This window comes from Harpia harpyja, chromosome 7 (genome assembly GCF_026419915.1).
Source record: "Harpia harpyja isolate bHarHar1 chromosome 7, bHarHar1 primary haplotype, whole genome shotgun sequence".
Lineage (NCBI taxonomy): Eukaryota > Metazoa > Chordata > Aves > Accipitriformes > Accipitridae > Harpia > Harpia harpyja.
The window spans coordinates 50,608,529-50,628,962 of NC_068946.1; the positions used below are offsets into that span (position 1 = coordinate 50,608,529).

At 41.7% G+C, this 20,434-nt stretch overlaps 1 protein-coding gene across 2 annotated transcripts in view; it reads left to right on the forward strand.

Moving 5' to 3' along the window:
• THSD7B (thrombospondin type 1 domain containing 7B) overlaps positions 1-20,434 on the forward strand; it is a 338,963-nt gene that overhangs the window by 232,699 nt on the left and 85,830 nt on the right. For both annotated transcript variants that reach the window (XM_052793131.1, XM_052793132.1), the window contains exon 15: positions 2,285-2,548. In XM_052793131.1, the coding sequence (XP_052649091.1) occupies positions 2,285-2,548 (264 nt within the window). The remainder of the gene's footprint in view (positions 1-2,284; positions 2,549-20,434) is intronic.

Here is a 20,434-nt window from a genome sequence, read left to right on the forward strand (position 1 = left end):
CATTAACAATGTCATTTAGTGGGGATCTGCTAATTGTTTGCTAAGTATTTGCTTGCCTCCCACTCAGTTTTTAATAGTATTATTCATTTTACTTAGTAAGTAATCATAGACTCTACATATAAAATTAGTCATTACTTAGGAAGCAAAAGACTTATTACAGAACATATCAAAATTCAAAGTCATTATAATGAAAACACAGTTTTTAGTAAATCTTCAGTTAATTAATACAGTCAGTTAATTCACTGTGCTATGGATACAATGCATTTTCTGTAGGAAGGTGTATTTTTAATGTTTCCTATAATTTTTATGTACAGTATGTACTACCTGATAATATTTAATATCTATTGTATTTGTTAGTGTTCAGAAATTTAATTTAAAAAACAAAATGCTATTTAATTGAAGAATTCATGTCCTTGAAAATTATGGAGATGGTATTTTTAACAGTAATTTTTAAAGCAGTCTGTGAAGATCATAGAAATATCACCATCACTAATTCTAAAACTACTTCTTTGTGAAGAGTATGGGACGAATGCCACTTTTGCCCTCAAAATAGGGCTTTCATAGCAATTTCATTAGAAAGAAGATTCCTACAAAACAGATGGCAGGGCAAGTTGGAAAAAAAGTGTTGTATAAGTGTGAGATTATTAGCATCTTTACCTGTGTCTGATGTGCTTCATGTAGTAATGGCAAAACATGGGCAAGTCCCAAATTCCCACGTTTACTAATAACGCAGAACATACAGCTGTACATATACACTGAGTTTGTGGCTTCTGTCAGCTCATCAAACATAAAATGCTGGAAATGCCACTAGAGAGCTCCCAATCTATTTAAAGCCTTTTAAAAGACTTTCCTTTAAGTATATGGAGTTGTACCCCTTATACCTTACCTGAATATGCTCATAAATATATATATAAAAACATAAAGATGTTGGCACTATTTGATTTCTTTGTGTTTATTATCCCATTGTGCTGGCAAACTTTACATTCCCAAAACTCTGGAAATACAGTTTTGAAAGAGCTGGGGCTTGAAGGATAGTGCTACTAAGGGTCTGCAATTGATGCCCTTCTCTTTGGAGGTACATGCGTGTATGCAAACAGGTATTGATGGCAGCCAGCTTGTGCTCCTGGTGACGTGTGATGAAATGACTATTGGTTCCAGACTAGAAAGAGGGTTGTTGCATTATATAACTTATTTTTTGTTTTTAGTATCTTATTTGTGCGCAATACCAAAGAGAAAACATTTCTTTTGGGATCAAAGCGTTAAAAACTTCTTGCAGAAGTATTTTTAGCGCATCCAAGATCCCCAAGGCACATTTTGAAGATGGGATATAGATGCGGTTTGTTAGTGAAGAGGAATTCTCCTCTTCTGTGCAGATGCCAAATGCGGACGCTCCTGAGCTCAGCCAGCATGAAGATTGCTCCATGTCACGTTGGCTAACCCATGCCAAGAAAAGCATTGATTTTATCTTTAGAGGCTCTATGCAGACCTTTGTCCCCTGGGGCAGCTGTAGGGATGCAGGGAGCATGAATTCTGTTCTTTGCATTATCTCTCCTTCTACTGGGGACGTCTTCTTATGCCTAGACATCCTCCAGGAACAGGGCATGGAGAGTGCAGCTGCAGAGGGCTGTGCCACAAGTTTATTTGAATGCTTCTGCTTTGTGAAGCTACTGAAAGGTCTGTAAAGAGCCTTCTTTTAAAACCTGTTGAAAGAAGAGAGCAAAAGAAAACATTAAACCAAATCCAATCATTGAAATGCTTTCCAGCCCTAATAATTTACTGAGAATTATCTTTTCTGTTTTCTTCGAAGTGTGGTTTGTGTGCAGAGTGCATCTTTAACTAATTTGTAAAGTAGCCTCAAAGAAGAAGTTGTGGCTAATGTAGAGTCCTCTGGAAGTTGTCCTAGCAACCATTGATTGCGAGCAAATAGAGACAAAACAATCAATTTATTTTCATCAGATAATTAGAGAAAATGATATTATATAAAATTACAAAGCATTTTCTGGGCAGACCGCTAGTGGAGTAAGACTTTGCATTTTGCTCCTTGCCCTACCCATCAAAACAGTATTTCCAAGTTCTCTGGTTGCCCCTGGAGATAAATACGTTGTCCTTGCACTCCAGAGCACTGGCAGCAGCTAATAGATGCTTCGGAAATGTTTCTGGATATTAACATTCAGATTGTCTAGGTTCTAATGTGTTGAATTCATGCAAGTATAAATAATATGACGTGTTGTTATCAAAAGTAGCAGATGTTAAGCTAACAAACAGATTTCTGTGGTTGGAACAGGGCGAAGCAGAAAGCGAGACAAATGCCAGAATACAGAAGTTTATCCTCAAGTTGAAACAGAGCTGTGCCCCTGCGAGGTGTTTACCTCCCAGCCCCACGGAAACTGGTCTGACTGCATTATTGGAGGAGGTACATCTGAGCTGCATTTGGGAATGAGATCCCACAGAGACACCAAGGAGTGTGGCGAGGGTGTACGACTGCGAGCTATTGCCTGTTACGATAAGACCGGCAGACTCGTGGAACCATCTCGCTGTAGCAGTTCGGGTAAGATTTAAAAAAAGCACACAACGTGTCTAAATAGCCCTGATGCTGACCACAGTTATCCACTCAATGGTTCATTTTGGAGCCTGTCATAGGTGTGTACCTGTGTACTTGCTGGAACAGCTTTCACAAGGTTGCCGTGAGTGTTGAACACTGTTCTTTGAATATCTTCTTTTTGTTCTTAATACTGAGGTTTTCCTCAGTATAAGGGTCTGCTGGCTTTTCTACAATGGAAATGAAGAAGAGGGCTGAAGTTGGCTATGCTGTCAGAATACCAGAGACATTTCTTTTATTTTTCTGAAAATCCCATAGAAGTATAAGCTTAGGAGAAGGCATATTTCAATCAGCATTTTGTTTGAAGGTATATCCTATTTCAGCTTTTACTTGTTTAGAAATTATTATTCCTTTTCACTATATTTGGAGGTTTGTATGGTTGTTTTCAATGAAGGAATTGGGAATTTTCTTGAGATAATCGTATTTCATTACAAACACCCTTTGATGTCACCTGCTGTTGCTCATGCCAAGTACACATGACTTCAGCAGCTAGCGGTTTCATCCTTGCAATTTTGTGCCAGTCTCAAGCTCAAATTGATACACGTATATTCATTCCAGTGTCACTGCTTGCTGGGGCTCTGGGCTGTGGTTCTGTCCACTTACATTTCACATATAATCAAGTAGCCTGTATCACACAGAAGTAGGGCAGAATTAGAAGTAGAGCAAGCAGGAAATGTCATTCGATCTGGATATTTTCTCCCAGTTTCCATGATTTGCAGTTCATTGCAATCATTATGCTAAATCAATTTGCAGATAAAAGCCCTTCTCTTAGGGGCAAATTCCTTACCCATGCTGCCCCCAAACCACTAATGCTTTCTAACTTACAGTCAAAAAGCTTAGGACACCACACAGTGTGATGTAGCAGGTTGGAAGACTGCTGGTGAGCTATATGATGGGAGAGGGAGAAATGATGTCTCAGGAGGAGATTAAGTAATACAGTGGGAACCATTAGTGTTCCTGAGTATATAAGGGAGAAGAGAAAGAAGTGGGGCTGCTCTACGGAGGGTCTTCAGGATGAGGATCAGCAGCCTGAGCTGCATGTAATAAAAGGAGAAAAACCCCACCCTAATGAAGTGATTCAGTCCGGGAGTGAATTCCTCTCACAGCTGTTGATGGCTGTTCCAGCTGGCTGCACGGATTCATAAAGCAGCTTTCCGTGGTTTGTGTTTCAACAATGTGCTGTTGTACCAATTGATTATGCCTCTGTGGCCCATGAAGGAGGAATGCTATACGTTTCCCCCACAACATTACCTTTTCTTCTGTAAAAAGGGAGCTGTTGGGTTTTGAAAGGTGGGTTTGCCTGTGCCATGACTTGCTCTTTTGAAAAACTCAAGGTTTTTATCACTATTAAAAAGAGGAGGTTGTCTATGCGTGGGGCTTTTCTGAATAACCTTGAAGCCTGTTTTCTGTCAGTGATATTTATGTGGCATTTTTAATGGTCTGGCTTCTCTTAGGGAGGTAGTAGGGAGTGGTAGCTCAAGGGTATTATTGTTACCTTTCTTGTCTTCAGCTTTTTATCTGAGCAGATATGATTGCAACATGGCCCTGGCACAGGACCCATATCAGAGGCCAGAGGGGTGGTCAGTACTGTACAGCAGAGCCCTGTCGTGTGCCCTTGCTCCTGCTCTCTGTTTACAGAGTGCTCTGAAGACCTTTAGGTTTGGAAGCGGGATGTAAAGGAGGGGTGAAACATTTCCACCTTCTGGATGCCCCATATAAGTTCCCCGAAGGGTGAACTATTAATCTCCAGCCAGACCCCTGTTTAATACCCAGGATGTATAAGCTCCTAATTGCTACCCAGTGTTGAACACCTTCTGTTCCCTGCAAGGTGAGCGGGAAAGTAGCGTTGCCTTGGTCTCCAGCTAACATGGATATTTCGGTGACTTTGGGTGCAGAGTGCCCAAAAGTGGGCAGAAAGCTCCACAGGTTCCACTTACATCACTTGGAACCTGCCTTCCAACCAGAGCATTCAAGTGAAGATAAGCGTATTGGGTTTGTGTGCAAGGTTTGGGGGGGCGGGGGGAGGCTACAGGGGTGGCTTCTGTGAGAAGTCGCTAGAAGCTTTCCCCACGGCTCAAATAGAGCCAATGCTGGCCGGCTCCAAGTCGGTAGTGCCGCTGGCCAAGGCCGAGCCCATCAGCAATGGTGGTAGCACCTCTGGTATAACAGATTTAAGAAGTGGGGAAAAAAACCTGCACAACAGCGGCCGGCAGAGAGGAGTGAGAGAAACAGCCCTGCAGACCCCCAGGTCAGTGAAGAAGGAGGGGGAGGAGGTGCTCCAGGTGCTGGAGCAGAGATTCCCCTGCAGCCCGTGGGGAAGACCATGGTGAGGCAGGCTGTCCCCCTGCAGCCCAGGGAGGTCCACGGTGGAGCAGGGGGATGCCCAAAGGAGGCTGTGACCCCGTGGGAAGCCCAAGCTGGAGCAGGCTCCAGGCAGCACCTGTGGCCCCGTGGAGAGAGGAGCCCAGGCTGGAGCAGGTTTGCTGGCAGGACTTGTGACCCCATGGAAGAGACCCATGTTGGAGCAGTCTGTGCCTGAAGGACTGCAGCCCGCGGGAAGGACTCACGTTGGAGATGTTCGTGGAGGAGTGTCTCCCGTGGGAGGGACCCCACACTGGAGCAGGGGAAAGAGTATGAGGAGTCCTCCCCCTGAGGAGGAAGCAGTGGCAGAGACAACGTGTGATGAACTGACTGTAACCCCCATCCCTGTCCCCCTGCACCACTGGCGGGAAGGAGGTAGAGAAAATCGGGAATGAAGCTGTGTCTGAGAAGAAAGGAGGGGTGGGGGGAAGGTGTTTTAAGATTTGGTTTTATTTCTCATTATCCTACTCTGATTTGATTAGTAACAAATTAAACTAGTTTCCCCAAGTCGAGTCTGTTTTGCCCGTGATGGTAATTGCTGAGTGATCTCTCCCTGTCCTTATCTCGACCCATGAGCCTTTTGTTGTATTTTCTCTCTCCTGTCCAGCTGAGGAGGGGAGTGATAGAGTGACTTTGGTGGGCACCTGGCATCCAGCCAGGGTCAATCCACCACAATAAGCTTGATATTTATGGTCTCTAGAGCTGGGAGCTTTCAAAATGCACTTCTGAACACATTATTGAATTAGTGATAGAAACAAATCATTATCCAATTAATAATTAGCAGAATGTTTTTCAACCATAATAGAGAAGAGCAAATTACAGAAGCATGCAGAATTGCTAAGCCTGGAGAAATTATTCATGACAGGTTTTTTTAAGCAGCTCGGTTTGTCTTGTTCACAATTAGTATCAGGTGACCTTTTAACATTTGCTAGCTGACCATATTTATGGCTAATTAAGCTATTGCCTTATATATTGAATGTCAATCACTGTGATATCTAGGCATTGTTCTTGCTTTATGAGATGTGGGGGTAAGTGTGTTCCTCTTATTTCTTCAAGTCTTCTGACTTCTCTTTGTTTCTTGCTCTTTTCCTTTTGCAGGACAGTGCTTTTCCTTCCTTCCCTTGAACCAGGACAGAAGTGAGAAGTTTTAAGACTTAGACCTCACTTTCTTGCTGGGTCCTTTTGAGGAACTTTTACAAAACATAGAAAGACAGATGTAAGGATGCAAATTTTGCCTTAGAAGTGGACTTAAGTTTGTCCCAGACTTGATAATGCCAGGAGTGTAAGGTATAGGACAATAAAAATGGTATAGAATAGAATAGGACAGTTTGTAGCTTTTCTAGAGAAAAAACTGTGGGCTCTTGCCTTGTCACAGCAATGATTTTCACTTTCCCTGACTGAAACCTGGCTGTTGAACTTACCAGTTCAGTAGGGTTTAGTTAACTCGTGTCAATGTGATTTACTATGTGAATGTATCATAGTTATCAAGTGAGTGTTCTGTGAGTTTGAGTCTAATGTAGAAATTAATCACTGCTCAGAGGGGTTCAGGGTCTGAGGCCCTGATCTTACGCTGAGTTTTGTGAGCAATTCTGCATTTGCAACTTGGGGGGAAAAAAACCAAACCAAAACATCATTAGTCTACTCATCTGTGTTTGTCAGCAGTCAGTCTAGCCTCCAACTCTCCTAAGCCTATTATCTGCAAGTATATTAACCCTTTAAGCATACCTTCTCAACAGGAAATGGATTTTCTTCCCAGTGCTGTAGTTACTGCATACAGAGTATCCCCAGGTCCAAAACCAGTGAAGACAAAAGCATTCCAGCTGTGCCTTAATGGAAATGCTCTACTTGCCTGGTGTCTATGGTTCCTTCTGCCAGGACCCAAGAGCTGGGCTGGAGGGACCTCTGCCCTGACCCAGCACAGCTGAGCACAGCTTGTGTGAATACTTTGGGTCAACTGTAGTGGGTATACAGGTCACACCTTGACTAATTTACCTATCTTCACTGCAATTAAACTTGGGTTAGCTTGTGATCATTAGGTATGACAAGCTTAAAAATACAAACCCCAGACTTCTCTGAATTTTATTCCTTTCCATACCAACCCTTTTCTCTGATGTCCAGAAAAACCACACTGTAGCTTTTTTTTCATGACTGGCTTTTGTGATTAGTCTACTGCTTTATTTTAGCGGTGTTGTCATTTTCCTTGATCACCCATTCAATAAGCTCAAGAAATGAGTGACCTGCAGTTTCCAAATTGAACTAATTCTTTTTTCCTGGATTTGGTTCACTCTTCTTTTCCTTCCTTTAATTTGGAAATACACTTATGAAATTATGGATAGAGGTAACTATCTCTAACTACATTACAAAAAGGTAATTGATAATTTGCCTCAATTTGTCTTCCCATCAGAAGAATGGTTTATGTTGTGTTCAACTCACCGCTAGTCCAGAGGGTCTCTGTTCTCTGGCTGGTGTTTGGAGCATCCTCTTTGGACATGAAATTGTCCTCTTAATTGCAGTTCATCCGCTTCTCAATCTGTCATCTGAGTTCCTCGTACTATTTTTGAATTTCCACCTCCTTTGTTTTGAATTATTTCATGTAGTTTCTTTACCTTTCTTTTTTGTGTGCTGTGCCAACAGGGGTTTTTTTTTAATCTTCGAGGAACATAGGGTGCCTCATCTGTTCCAAATCAAAGGCTTGAGATTTCTGTGCTCCTGCACAGAGGTTCTGCTTTTGATCCGACGGCCAATTTATGGAAAACAGGAATTTATGAAGAGCGCTTATACTATTCAAATTATGCTGTGCTCGCAACAACAGGAACCTGGAAGAAAGACACAACAGACAAATAGATCCTGGCTTTAAATCACAGAGCGGTTAGCTTCACCCTACAGTCACCTTAAAAAGCTTTAATTATCTCTAAATTTATGAAGGGCACAGCAGGGATGCTCATATACCTCCTTATTCTCAACAGTGCAGTGTTTTGTTGTACGTGGTCTAGTTGCGGGTGGACAAATCAAAGAGGACTTGGGTTGCTCGGAGGGTTCCCTGGCACCTGCTGATGCAGGGGTGTCACTCAGCTCTTCCCAGTTGGGTCGATCTAACAGTGCTACTGGGAATGCTGCTGGCAAGGTCACTCCTTGAAAATGTCAGCTTTAATCCCAAACGGGTGGGATTAGCAAACAGATGCACCAGGAGGAGTTAAAAATTTTGGTGATGTGAAAACTCATAGATTTTATGTTTGCTGGAGGGATGTTCCCTGCTCCGAGGCACATCAGGGCAGTGTGTGCCAGCAGTGACAGTGCTGCTTCTGTCCTGATCAGCCGTGTCCCCAACCTTGAGAGATTTAGGACAGTATGCAAAGGTCCTGGATCAGGAATTTCAACTCCTACTGCTGAAAACTAGGTAGTAGGAAGTCTCATGAAGTTTGATTTTCTGAAAGGTCAGCCCAGAGTAGTGCTGTATTTCTACCGGGGGCGTTCCTCTGGGGTTTATGCTCCCTTATGTGAAAATCCTGGCCACCAGCTTGGTAGACATTGCATGACCTACGTGTGAGTCAACACAAGGACCTGCTCTGAAACCCTGCGGTGTCACTGTAGGAGGAAATGAACTATTTTCAGGTAGCTTTTGATCACTAGATTTTAATAATCGTTCTGCAAAATGGTATTTGTGTAGCTCAAAAAACTATAAGCAGAGCTTAATAAGTTAAGGAAATGTGAGCCAAGTCTATCCTGGACTGATAGCAAACTTACTTTTCCTACAAGGTAACAATTTTGGAAAAAAAAGTTGGAAAAGCTACATTGAATAAATGCCTGTTTATTTTTGAAAGTGTATCTATTCTGGCAATTACTGTGGTATACGTTTTTCCATATCTGGTAAATTTTATTTTGAAGAAGGAAGTTGGTGCAGAAATCCCTGATTTTGTTTTGAAAATCTTCAGAAATAGAAACTTTTCTGAACAGAAGTTTCACCTGTGTTTTTGAAAATATTCCTAAGTATTTAATTTCAGCCTTAGTCTAAATGAAATTAGCACAAACCATTAATTCCAGAATCCAACTAGTTTTAGTTTTAAGTGGTTTCTGTACTTCCATAAACAGCATCCTACAAACATCTTATGGATGAGGCCTCATTTCTGGAGGCCTCATTCTTGACAGCGTCATTTCTTTTACAAGGAAAACGGGCAACCCTGCCTAGGCTGTCCTCTTCCCGGCTCCAGACCCCACACATGACAGCCTTTGGATGCCTCCACTGTGGGAGTAGTAGGTGGTCTTGACACCGTTGGTTAATGATAACATGTAGACCCAGTGTTCAGATTACCCTATCCTTCTTTTGGCATTTGTCTTTCATTAAATATTACAATACTCCTGTTTCTCTCTGTGGTTTCTCCTGTGTGTCTCCACGGTATATCTATCCGTGGCCTTTTTATTACAGAAAAATGAATGTATTACTTACCAGGACAAAGCTTTTCAAAGACTGCTTGGGGAAAAAGTTTCAGCTAAAATTTCACCTTATTGCACATCCCATCCCATCCCATCCCCTGGCACAGGAATTACATCTGGGTTTGGATTATGGGTGGCCGAAAGGTGTTGCCAGCTGTAGACAGGCCTGTCCTGCCTTCGTGTCCCCACTTCAGGACTCTTCAAAGCCACTGTCACCTTTGACTGGTTTTCTGCTATCTCAAAGCTAAACAGCTTCTAAATTTAGCCCCAAAATCCTGGCTGGGTTCTCCTCTGGACCTTTCTCTGACATTTCTACATATCTCCTTGGGTGTGCAGTGACACTCTTAATTACAGCTGTGGCTGCCAGGGGAGCTGTCAGCACAGAAACAGAGCCCGTAAAGGACCTGCCTTCCTTTTTTTGTTTGACTACAGGATTTTTACATATTGCTCTCATAACAGTGCTCAAAGAACATTGATTTATTCCCTATCTTTTCCTTTCCTTTTTTTCCAAAATCTATTTGCCATAAGAAAATTTGGCCACAGTTCTTCCTTCCGGATGTTAAAAGAATTATCAAATGAAATTGGATCACAAGACAACTGTTCAGACATTGCTGTTCTCTTTGTTTTTCTGGCAACAGAATCAAAGGTAAACAGCCATCAAAAAAGTTATTTCTGAATGGGTCAAACTGGCTGTCAAAGAAGCTTATTTAAAGCAAGGTAAGACTTCCCCTGAGGCATTCGTCTGTAGAAATGCACATTCTTCTAGATCTTTATCTTCTTACAGAAAGCAAGCATGCATCTTATGAGGAAAAATTTAGAGGATTAGCAATTTGAGCAGCATCCTCTGTAGGTGCTGCATTTAGTCATAGTGATGTCTGTTGTTATGCCTTGGCTCTAAATATAAATCTTTATAGTGTGTCTTTGCCCAAATTTCTTTTATACTTTTTGTTGCATTCCATAAAACGACCCCTTTGAAGAGGCTGCAGTACCAGACTACGTGAAGGAATGATTTTTTTACTAACCTCAAACAGTCTGTCTTGTGTTTGACAATCACCATCAGCCTCCACTTGCCGGACCACCTCTGTCCACCCTTGCTCATGTCTGTGCCTTTTGCCTCCATTATTAGGCTCAGTCAGTTTTTCTCTGTTTTTGACAGGTTGATTAAAGCTCTTCCATGGGAGTTGGGAACGTTTTTAGTGTAGAATAGTAACTCGGTGTAGAAATAGTCTATTGGAGGTTTAGGAGAGCTTTGATAGCAAGTTAATGCACTGGGCGATCTACTGCCCTGATTTCTGCAGTAGGCTACAGTAAGGGTATCTCTTTGAAATGTGGCCCGTCACTTCGGCCTTAATAACGCATTTGTCACAAATACAGCCTGTTATGAAGCAAGGCTCTAATAAAATGTGATCATACAAAGATAGATTTAGAATTAACATTTTTCTCTCCCTATGTGTCATTCCATTTAATATGTTATATTGGAAGTATGAAGAAATACCATTTTAGCCTAAGACTCTTCATTAATTATGTACTCTAGTGTTAAGACCTCTACGCTTTTTCTGCTCATGGAGAACTTCATGATCCCTTTGAGACATGTGTAGCTGTACTGGGAAGTGACATGTACTGGTGGTAGTTCACAGGATTCCTCCTGTGTCTTATGTGGGTTTTTTTCAATGTTTTTTTAGCCTGATTGCCTTTTATACAGCTCTGATGAGTAGGACTTTCAGGCAAATAAATGGAGGACAAATAATTTTTAAGTGGAAGGTCACAGTTTCGTATCTTTACTGCTGGTGGGGAGCCCTGTGGCAGGTGGACATCGTAGGTATTTAGTGGATTTCAGTGAGAGTTAAAGGGTTTCACATCTGACATATTCTGCAGATCTTCAAAAGCAACATCATGTGTTTCTGCATGTATGGAATGAGAGTCCTACAAAAAGAAGAATTCCAGTTTTTACACATAGGCCAGTGTCTGAATAAAATGAGCTGACTGCCTGAGCGGCAATGAGTTTGCTGGAGCAGTGCATACAGTGATAAAGTTAGCATGACAGGGGGAGATGGGCACGTAGTGGATGTCTTTTAAGGTGCTTGATGTAGTCTGCTTGATCAAAGAGTTTGGGAGACCAACTCGGAAACATAGCAACAGCTGAATTTAGAAGATTTGAGGAAATGAGCCTGAATTAGGAAACGTGGATAAAATTAAAGTTCAGCTCAGTCTACTCTAAGGATTATCATAATGATATTGATGAGTAACTGAGAATTTATGCTACCTTAGTCTATTTCCTGGGTCTGAGATATACTTTGAAATCTCTCTGTCCTCCAAGGGTTGCAAATGAGGATGGTGTAAATTAAATTGCTGAGAGCCTGGTTTGCAAAACTTCTAATATCCCTCACTACGGACAGAGATTCTCTCTATGAAATCTTGGATCTCATTTGTATTTGGTAACATGGAGGAGTGACCATTAAAAATCGTATTATTTAACGAGATTGCATCGCTTTCTGCTGCTGTCTGAATTCATTGAAGTCCTCCAGCAGAGGAGATTGAACTACACAACCAGAGTGCTCAAAGTCACGCTGCAAAATTGAAACAAAAGTCTATCAGGAATTCAGTACATCAGTACTCTGTGCTGGGGCCTGCTAACGTCACAAAAATGTCCTATTTCCATCTCAAGGTTTTCCATCATCTAAATGAGTTGTGCTGCTCTCCCTGTGCCTAAGCTGTGGAAAACCAGAACTGTTCCCTTTCTTAAAAACCTGTTTCCATCAGATGTTTTTTATAGTACAGCTTTATTTAAGAAGGTATTCCTGCCTCTGCAGCAAGGTGACCTCTGGGAGCAGGAGTGAAACTCCTTATCCGAGCAGGCTGGACCTCGCGGCAGCTACCTGGCCTTCGGAAAAGTGCTCACAGATCTTCCTAATGCTGATAATGGTTAGTGGCATCTTTAAAACAGCGCCAGTATAATTAAAGTGTGTAGTTAGGTTTCTCATTTAGCGTCGATGAGACGAGAAGGAATTGAGGCAGTGTATTGATTTAAATGTATTGATCTGAGAGGTCACTGTGTCACTCGCCTCCCGTGACAGCAGGGAGGGAGGCTACAGAGATTGCTGCGGGCTCCGAAGCTTCTCCCTGCCTTTTCAGTGCCCGTGTGACCTGCTCGTGAACAGAGGCCCTTACACTTGGTAATGCCTCTCGAGTTTGTAAATTGAAGTACTAGGAACGTACATCTCAAAGAAAAAAAAAAAAAAAAAAGGAAAAAAAAGAAAAAAAAAGAAAGAAAAAAAAGGAAAAAAGAAAAAAAAAGAAAAGTTTTTTTTGTGGTGTTGTGAGCTTTCTTGATAATATTACTTGCACATGGATCTAATAGCTTTGTGTTCCTTCCTTCTGCAGAGGCATCTGGTGCTTTATTTTGTCTGAAATAAGAGCAGTATTATAATGCACAATACTTGCTAATTATCGGGATACAAGGAAATGCATCAGTGTTTCCCATTCCGTAAAATGGAAACCGTCGTGTTGTTGTCTGAGGGAAGCTGTCTAAATGAGGCTTGTCTGTGTCTTGGGGTCATAGCTTGGCAGCTGAAATGAAGTGGCATATTGTGTTGACAGTGCCTAACGCTGTATCTTTAGAAGCTGGCAGAAAGATGCTCTCCGTGGAGGGCCCCAAACTCTGAAATTGAGTTTCTTAGTGTGCTCCAGCAGAGCCTGAAACCATTGACCTTCAGGCAATATATGATTTACTGATGGGGGCAGATATTTTTGGTTACATTTGGCGGCAGCTTTCTCCCAGTGATGGACTCTTGGCTCTGGAAGATGCTTCCAGCCTGGTCCAAATTGCCCAAGTCTATATTGATCTTCAGAGCACTCTGCAATGTACATCTATTTTCGGAGCTATTGTGCAATTGGGCCTCTGAGAGAAGTCAGATGTAGGAGAAGGAGGGGAATTTGATGATCTATGTACAATTTAATTTTGTCTTTGTGATGTGTTGCGAAAGTGTGTTCAGACTTTAAAAAAAGCCTAATTTTATTATATAAATCTCATAATAATAATAATAAAAAAAAATAAGCACAATCTCAGATTTGTTTTAAAAGTCTGCTTTTGCTACAAATTGAGTAGCCTGAAGAACATATATGCTAAACAATTCATAATAAAGTACAGTGGGATGAGTTTCTTTCCTGATATACAGAGGATGAGGATACTGATAAAGAAAAAACAAGCTACTCGGTTGTGTTTGGACAAAGCAGATGATTTTCCCAGTGGCAGGGTGATGAGCAAAGTATATAGAAAAACACAGCTGAGGTACTACCCTAACTGCTATTGATCCCAGTGGATGATTTTTTTATTTGAGTAAGGACTTTCTTAAGACGTCAGGGCTCCCAAGCAGCCAGCCCAGCCCTTCACTGCAGGGGAGCAGCCCCAGGAGGAGGGGGAATTATTTCCACAGCTGGTTTTGGAGTCCAGACAGATTTGTGCAGTGGATTTCTGCCTGTCTGCATAGAAAGTTCCCTTCAAGATGAATGTACACTGTGAAGTCCTATTTATTTGCACTATTTATTTGCACTCAGAAGGCAGCAGATGAGTCTCTCTTCTCTGGAAGAGTTCTCAGCTTGTTCTGCAATCTGTTACAAGGAGTGTGCTAATTAATGGAGATTTCCTTATTTAGTTAAAAGATTAAATATATCAACTATTATGGTTTGTATGTAACTCAAAGTGTAAGCTTGCAAGTTCTTTAAGGAAGAAAACTGTAATGCAAAATCAAAAGAAATTAGGAATCATAATGCAAAGTCAGCTTCAACCCAACTTCCTCGTCAGGATTTATAGACACTGTGAAATTGAGCAATAAAACCAACCTTTGGATGAATTTCAATAACAATAATGTTGAGTTAAACTTACCAGCTTTCTTTACAAGTCCTCTCTGGTCTATTTAGAATCTATAATCAGTCTGCCATGAGATAACGAGAGCATGTGCCTCTGTTGAGAAGAGCAAGTGGGAATAAATTGGCTAAGCGTCCATTATTTGAGCTTTGGAAAATATTTGATGTGAAAGTTATTTTTGCTGGATTTTTTCGTAGTGCATTTGCTGCATGTATTCATTAGATTATCTCTTAAATTTCCCAGCTAGCAAACTAATAATCCATAAAATCTCTCAAATCCTTGTGTATTAAAAAAAAAAAAAAAAGATTAAACATTTGTTCCATGGCAATATCACGTCCTTTTCAGATGCAGCTGAAGTTGTTAGCAGCTTTAAGACTCCCAGACTTATTCTGCTTAGTTTCCTTAAGTTAATAATGTTCTCCCCTGAAGCAGGATTTAATGTTTGAACCTGGATTACTTAGGATGAGGTGCTCCCCTTGTAGCTCACAAGCTTCTGGAGCCTTCGGACATGCCATGTGGCCCATCGCCACTGTGCCTTATCTGTGGCACTTTGGGAAAGCCCCAACCATAGAGCTATGATCAGCTGGTGGAGTCAGTCTCTTAACTGCAGTCTGTGCTCAATGCTGAGTTTTAACCTGAGTTAAAACATGAGGTTTGCTTTGCAGGAAATCCCAAAGCTTCAGCTGAGCAGAATCTGGCCCACCAAGTGCCATGGTCCACCAGGTCTCCCCTACAAAGTCTTTAGCTATTAGACTTCTTGCACCACATGGATTTACTGGTGTTATTCTACATATTTCACAGTCAGTAACCAAATGAATGTAAATATTAATTGCAAAATGAATCAATTTTTTTCCTCTACCTTTGGTCTGTGTAATTAAAACATTTCTTCTGTGTCATTGTCCACTCTGCTGCTGCCTTGGTTGTTAAAGGGTGATCTCTTTTATCCTGTAGACTCCAAGGGAAATTAGTGGTGTTATTACTAGTGGCAATTGCAGTGATGCACAGAATTGTCCCTCTCATAGTAATGACCTTGAGTTTTATGAAGCACCTCAAGGTTTACTAACAAGGGTAGAACCACTAGAAGTTGTTAATTGAAATGATGAAAAATGTTAGAGAGGTTACAAATGAGTTTAAAGCCAATTCAATTAGAAGCATCTGTTTCCAAAGCTGCTGGAGAAATGTTGTTTATTTTCGAATCACTTTTAAGTCAGCCTCTTGGAATCCTGTTGGCACTGTTGTTTAACGCTGTGTGCAGACCTTACACCCGCAGCAAATTTATCATTTGGAAGTGCAACAATCAGGTGGATGCCAGTGTCTTATGTTAGCTTGCAAACCTACTAATCGCCTGCTTCTCCCACCATGATCCATTTGTGAATATAGAGGGGGACACAGAAGGACATTGCAGCCCCTTGCTGGCTGTGCCTGGGGTGATACGTACGGCATCTTGTGTAGGTGGAAAAGAAATTGTGCTACTGCAAAACTCCCCCCCAGCACTGCAGTGCAATCCACAGCCTCTTCATGCGTCTGTGCTGCTGACACCCACCAGCCCATCATCTAGCTACCTCCTATTGCTTTAGCTCTTTTGGGTTCCACAGCAAAAATGAGACAATAACAGTTTTTACACCGTGTATTTGAGCCTTAACCTCTGACACCTACCAGACCATCATCCTCACTTTATTAATCTCCCTGCTATTGCTTTGTCTCTTGGGCTGCACAGAAGGAATGAGATGAGTAATGGTTGCTACATCGTGTGTTTGAGCCTTCCCAGTACATCCTGTGTAATCTGTGGGTGCTTTGTTTATTATAGACACTTTAGGGAAGAGACTCCATTTGTGGCTTGTAGAGCAACAAGCACATTGTTCTTAATGAATAAATAATAGTAAAAAGAGCTGTGTAGCCTAGGTAAATGCATTTGTTCATCCCATTACGTTGGCAGCATCTTAGTAGTAAAACAATAGCACTTAAACATAGAAAAGGCTTATTTGATCATCCAGCTCAATTTTTCCTGCCAATTCAGGACTATTCCGAGTCGTGTGTTTCAAAGTGCCTACTTAAATATCCCTTGCACTGGTGTTTCTGTCGCTACCTCCTGCGACATCTGTGTGTGCAGTTCCAGCTCTGTGGTGTTCAGGAACCTGCTGTTGGTTCAGATAGGTCAGAGGCTCTCATCTGTTGTTTCTAAATTAAATGAGCTTTATTTTAACAGTATTTGAGATTTTGTAGAATTAGAAAAAAAGGGTTAAAGGAAGCTTCAAGAAATAATATAAGAACACATGAAAAGCAGGCTGAGCAGGGCTGGGGAGAGGAGGACATGTTTTTCCATAGAAGGTCTTGGAAACTCAATGAATTTTTGATCCCAGGTTCTGCAGAGGACAGAAGAATGGGGAATGTGATGGATGAGTGAGATGTTTAAGGATGACACTGACAAAACCAGCTGTGTAAACTCAACCTTGAGTTGGTCTCCCCAAGCTGAGCGACAATAACTCAGAAATGTGTTTATGCTGTTTCCTTTATTCATATTCTGTTATGGTAAGATGTATTTCTCTGGATAATAGTCTGAATGTAGTATTCTTTATTAATAGGTTGTTTTAATAGCATATCTCCCTTGTTTTGTTTTGGTTTGGTTTTTTTGCTTTGTATGATGCACCATGGCAATGCTACAAGTTTTCTAGGAATGCCGATACTAGGATTATTATTTGTATCCAACCTGAAGCCTTTTCAGCCCCCTGACAATGGCAAGCCATTGCTTGGCTTCTACAGAGGAAAACAAATATCCCATTCTTATAGGCAATGGATGAGCTGAGTACAATGTTATTTACTAGTTCTCTCATAAAAAGATAGCCATAAAGGCATTCTCTGTCTGAGCGGAAAGGATACATCACATAAAGATTTTTGGAGGAAAATTTTTGTTGAATGACATCTTTAGTCCATGGGTATCTCATCATAGGATTAACCTCAAGTGATTGATAGAAGAAATAATGGCAGCCTGTGAGAAGAACTGGAAAGAATGTTTCCGTTTTGATTCTGTAGCATTGTTCAATATGGAGAATTAGCTTCCTCTGGGCAGTATGGTAATTTAATGCTCTATTAGCTGGCCATTATTTGTTTATACTTAATGTAATTTAGAAATATGGGTAAGGAAACTCAAAAAGTAATGAGCTGGCCTCTTAGCAACAGGACATCTTTAGAAATTCTGTGGTTCGCTGAGGGATCCCCACAGCACTTCCCAGCGATGGAATACAATAAGTTTCTTTAGTTTTGTTTATTGTAACTTTTCTTTCATCTTCCTTATATTTCTTTTTTTGTCTTATATTTCTTTTTATTATAGAGGTAGGTCTTGAACTGCCAAAAGGCTTAGCCCATTTTGCCTTCACTGATAAGTTGATAACCCCTCTGTCTAATCCTACTTTGAAACAAGGCACTTTCTTTGTTTCTGTTGAGAGTTAATTACCTAGGCTGTCACACAGCCCAAGGAAAAATGATATTTCATATGGTGGTGGAACAGAACTCTTTGGAGAACTGCCTAAGAAATGCTTCTCATAAATCTATCATGAGAAAATTTCTTTTGCTTATCATAATGTATTATGAATTGCTTTGAGTGGCAACCTAAGCAGGTGGAATAGAATATTAGTGAGATATTTGGGAGTTTCATTTGGGGGAAAAAAGCGAGTCTGTTTTGGAAATATTTGTATATGTGTGTGCATGGGTGTAATCTCACCTAGATGAGAATACAAAGCATGCAAAGTTGAAATATTTCAAACGTGAACACCACTGTAATGGATTGGGTCGGAAATAATTAAGATACCCAATTCCAGTGGCTTTGGAGCTGCAAAAGAAAAGACAATGCAACATACAGAGATAAGAGGTAGCAAAGAAAACCAGAGCACACCGTATGGGGACAGGTCTGCAGCTTTAGGGAAGAGTTACAGCATGAGTTACTGGGGAAATGATTGCAGCTGTCAGGCTACGGGGTGGCCGCCGTAAAGGAAGAGGGAACAGTACCATCACGAAGGAAAAAGAGGGAAGAAATAGAGCATCATTGAACTGAAGGAGGGAGCTACTGTTGTTTCTAGCATTTTTTAAGGCGCTGTTTACAAAAACAACGTCAGGGTTTTTTGTACTTCTAGAAGGAGGATATTTTCTGGTGGGGGATGCCTAAATAAGTCTGAAACCTTTCTTGATATTGACTTCAGCATGAAGATCAGGAGGGAAGCGGCGTATTGCTGCTGTGGGTTGATGCTCAGGGTGTAACGTGGTCCTGGTTTGGGTCGGCAGCAGCAAGTTCGGGCATGGCAGAGCCGGTAAATCCAGCTCTGGGCCAGAATAATCTCTGTTCCTCAGCCTCCGTGTTTCCTGGTTGTTTGGGGCTGTTGTCTGGGGGTTTTGGAGGGCAGCTGCTTCTGAGTTGGGTTTTGCTGGGTTTTGTTGTTTGGTTTGGTTTTTTTTTTCCTCCCTGCTGCAGTGACTGTCACCTTGATAGAGTGAGGAAACCCTTCATAAAAGAGTAGTTCAATGAGCTAATTTAGTATTCTGAAGGTAAAGAATATAGAGGAAGTGTTAGTGCAATGAAAACCAAACAGAAAGAAAGGGCAGAAAAATGAGAAACATCAGAAATACGGTAGGGATGAAATTCAGTTATTTCCGTGACCGTCATTGCCAGAGCTGTCAGCGGGTCAAATCTGCCTGTAATAAAGGCTGATCTTAGCAGCCACTGACTTTCATGGTCTAACATGAAATCTCTTTTTTGTTTAAATTAAAATAGTACATACAGACATGACAAGCAGATAATAGAAACTTGAGGAGAACGAATGCAGCACGGTAGGTGGGAAGGTGCAGAAGCTATTCCACACTGCTGACCTGAGACTGGTGCCAGTAATTCCCTGGAGACCCCGAGGGTTCGGCCACCCTCCACCACCTTTCTGCACACCAGGAGCTCCACAGCCGGTGCTGGGCTCTGCAAAATCTCTCTTCCCATATGCCAGCTGCTAAACCAGCTGCGGGCTTGTGCCTGTATGGAGGAACCTTGTTTTTTCCCTGAGAAAACCTGTCAGGTTATAATTCAGGATGGTGTTGGTCCTGCAGATGTCTGGTATTCTGATTTTGAGAGGTGATGATCTTGGGAGGACTTTGTCCTGGTTTCAGCTGGGATAGTATCTTCTTAGTAGCTGGTACAGTGCTATGTTTTTGAGTTTGGTGTGAGAAGAATGTTGATGACACCCTGATGTTTTCAGTTGTTGCTAAGTAATGTTTAGTCTAAAGTCAAGGATTTTTCAGCTTCTCATGCCCAGCCAGCAAGAAGGCTGGAGGGGCACAAGAAGTTGGCACGGGGCAGAGCCAGGACAGCTGACCCAAACTGGCCAACGGGGTATTCCAGACCATGTGATGTCACATCTAGTATAGAAACTGGGGGGAGTGGGAGTAGGGGGATCGCTGCTTAGGGACTAACTGGGCGTCGATCGGCAGGTGGCGAGCAATTGCATTGTGCATCACTTGTATATTCCAATCCTTTTATTATTACTATTGTCATTTTATTAGTGTTACCATCATCATTATTAGTTTCTTCTTTTCTGTTCTATTAAACTGTTCTTATCTCAACCCATGAGTTTTACTTTTTTTTCCCATTCTCTCGCCCATCCTACTGGTTGGGGGGGAAGTGAGTGAGCGGCTGCGTGGTGCTTAGTTGCTGGCTGGGGTTAAATCACAACAGACTTTCATGTCAAGACAGGTTAAGGTGAAAGCAAAGCTTTAAAATGCTATTTATGAAACGCAGAATAGGCAAAACAGTTGGAAAGTTGTATAAAGAGAACTACCAGAAAGAAGTAGGAAGCAGGTTTCATCTGCTTCTCCCAAGAACGAATCCCACACTGCTCCAGCTGGCTGGCTGCAGACTGGTCCCTCACGCATCTTGTGGGAGCTGCCAAGAACACAGCTCTGGTGCCTCCACTGTCCTCTGGTTCTGTCTGCTGGGAAGAGAGCCTCTGAATCCCTGCCTGTGCCGCTCTGGAGATGGCTAGCATAATACTAAAGGAGTACAAAATTGGGCTGTCTACTTAGTTCTCCGGAATTTGTTATGGCCAAAATCTCATGGGGAAGATGTTGGTGACCACCAGCTTCACAACAGATACTTTTGCCAGTGTGTGTCCTTTACATGAGTCAGTTTTATCATGGCCTTCATTGGA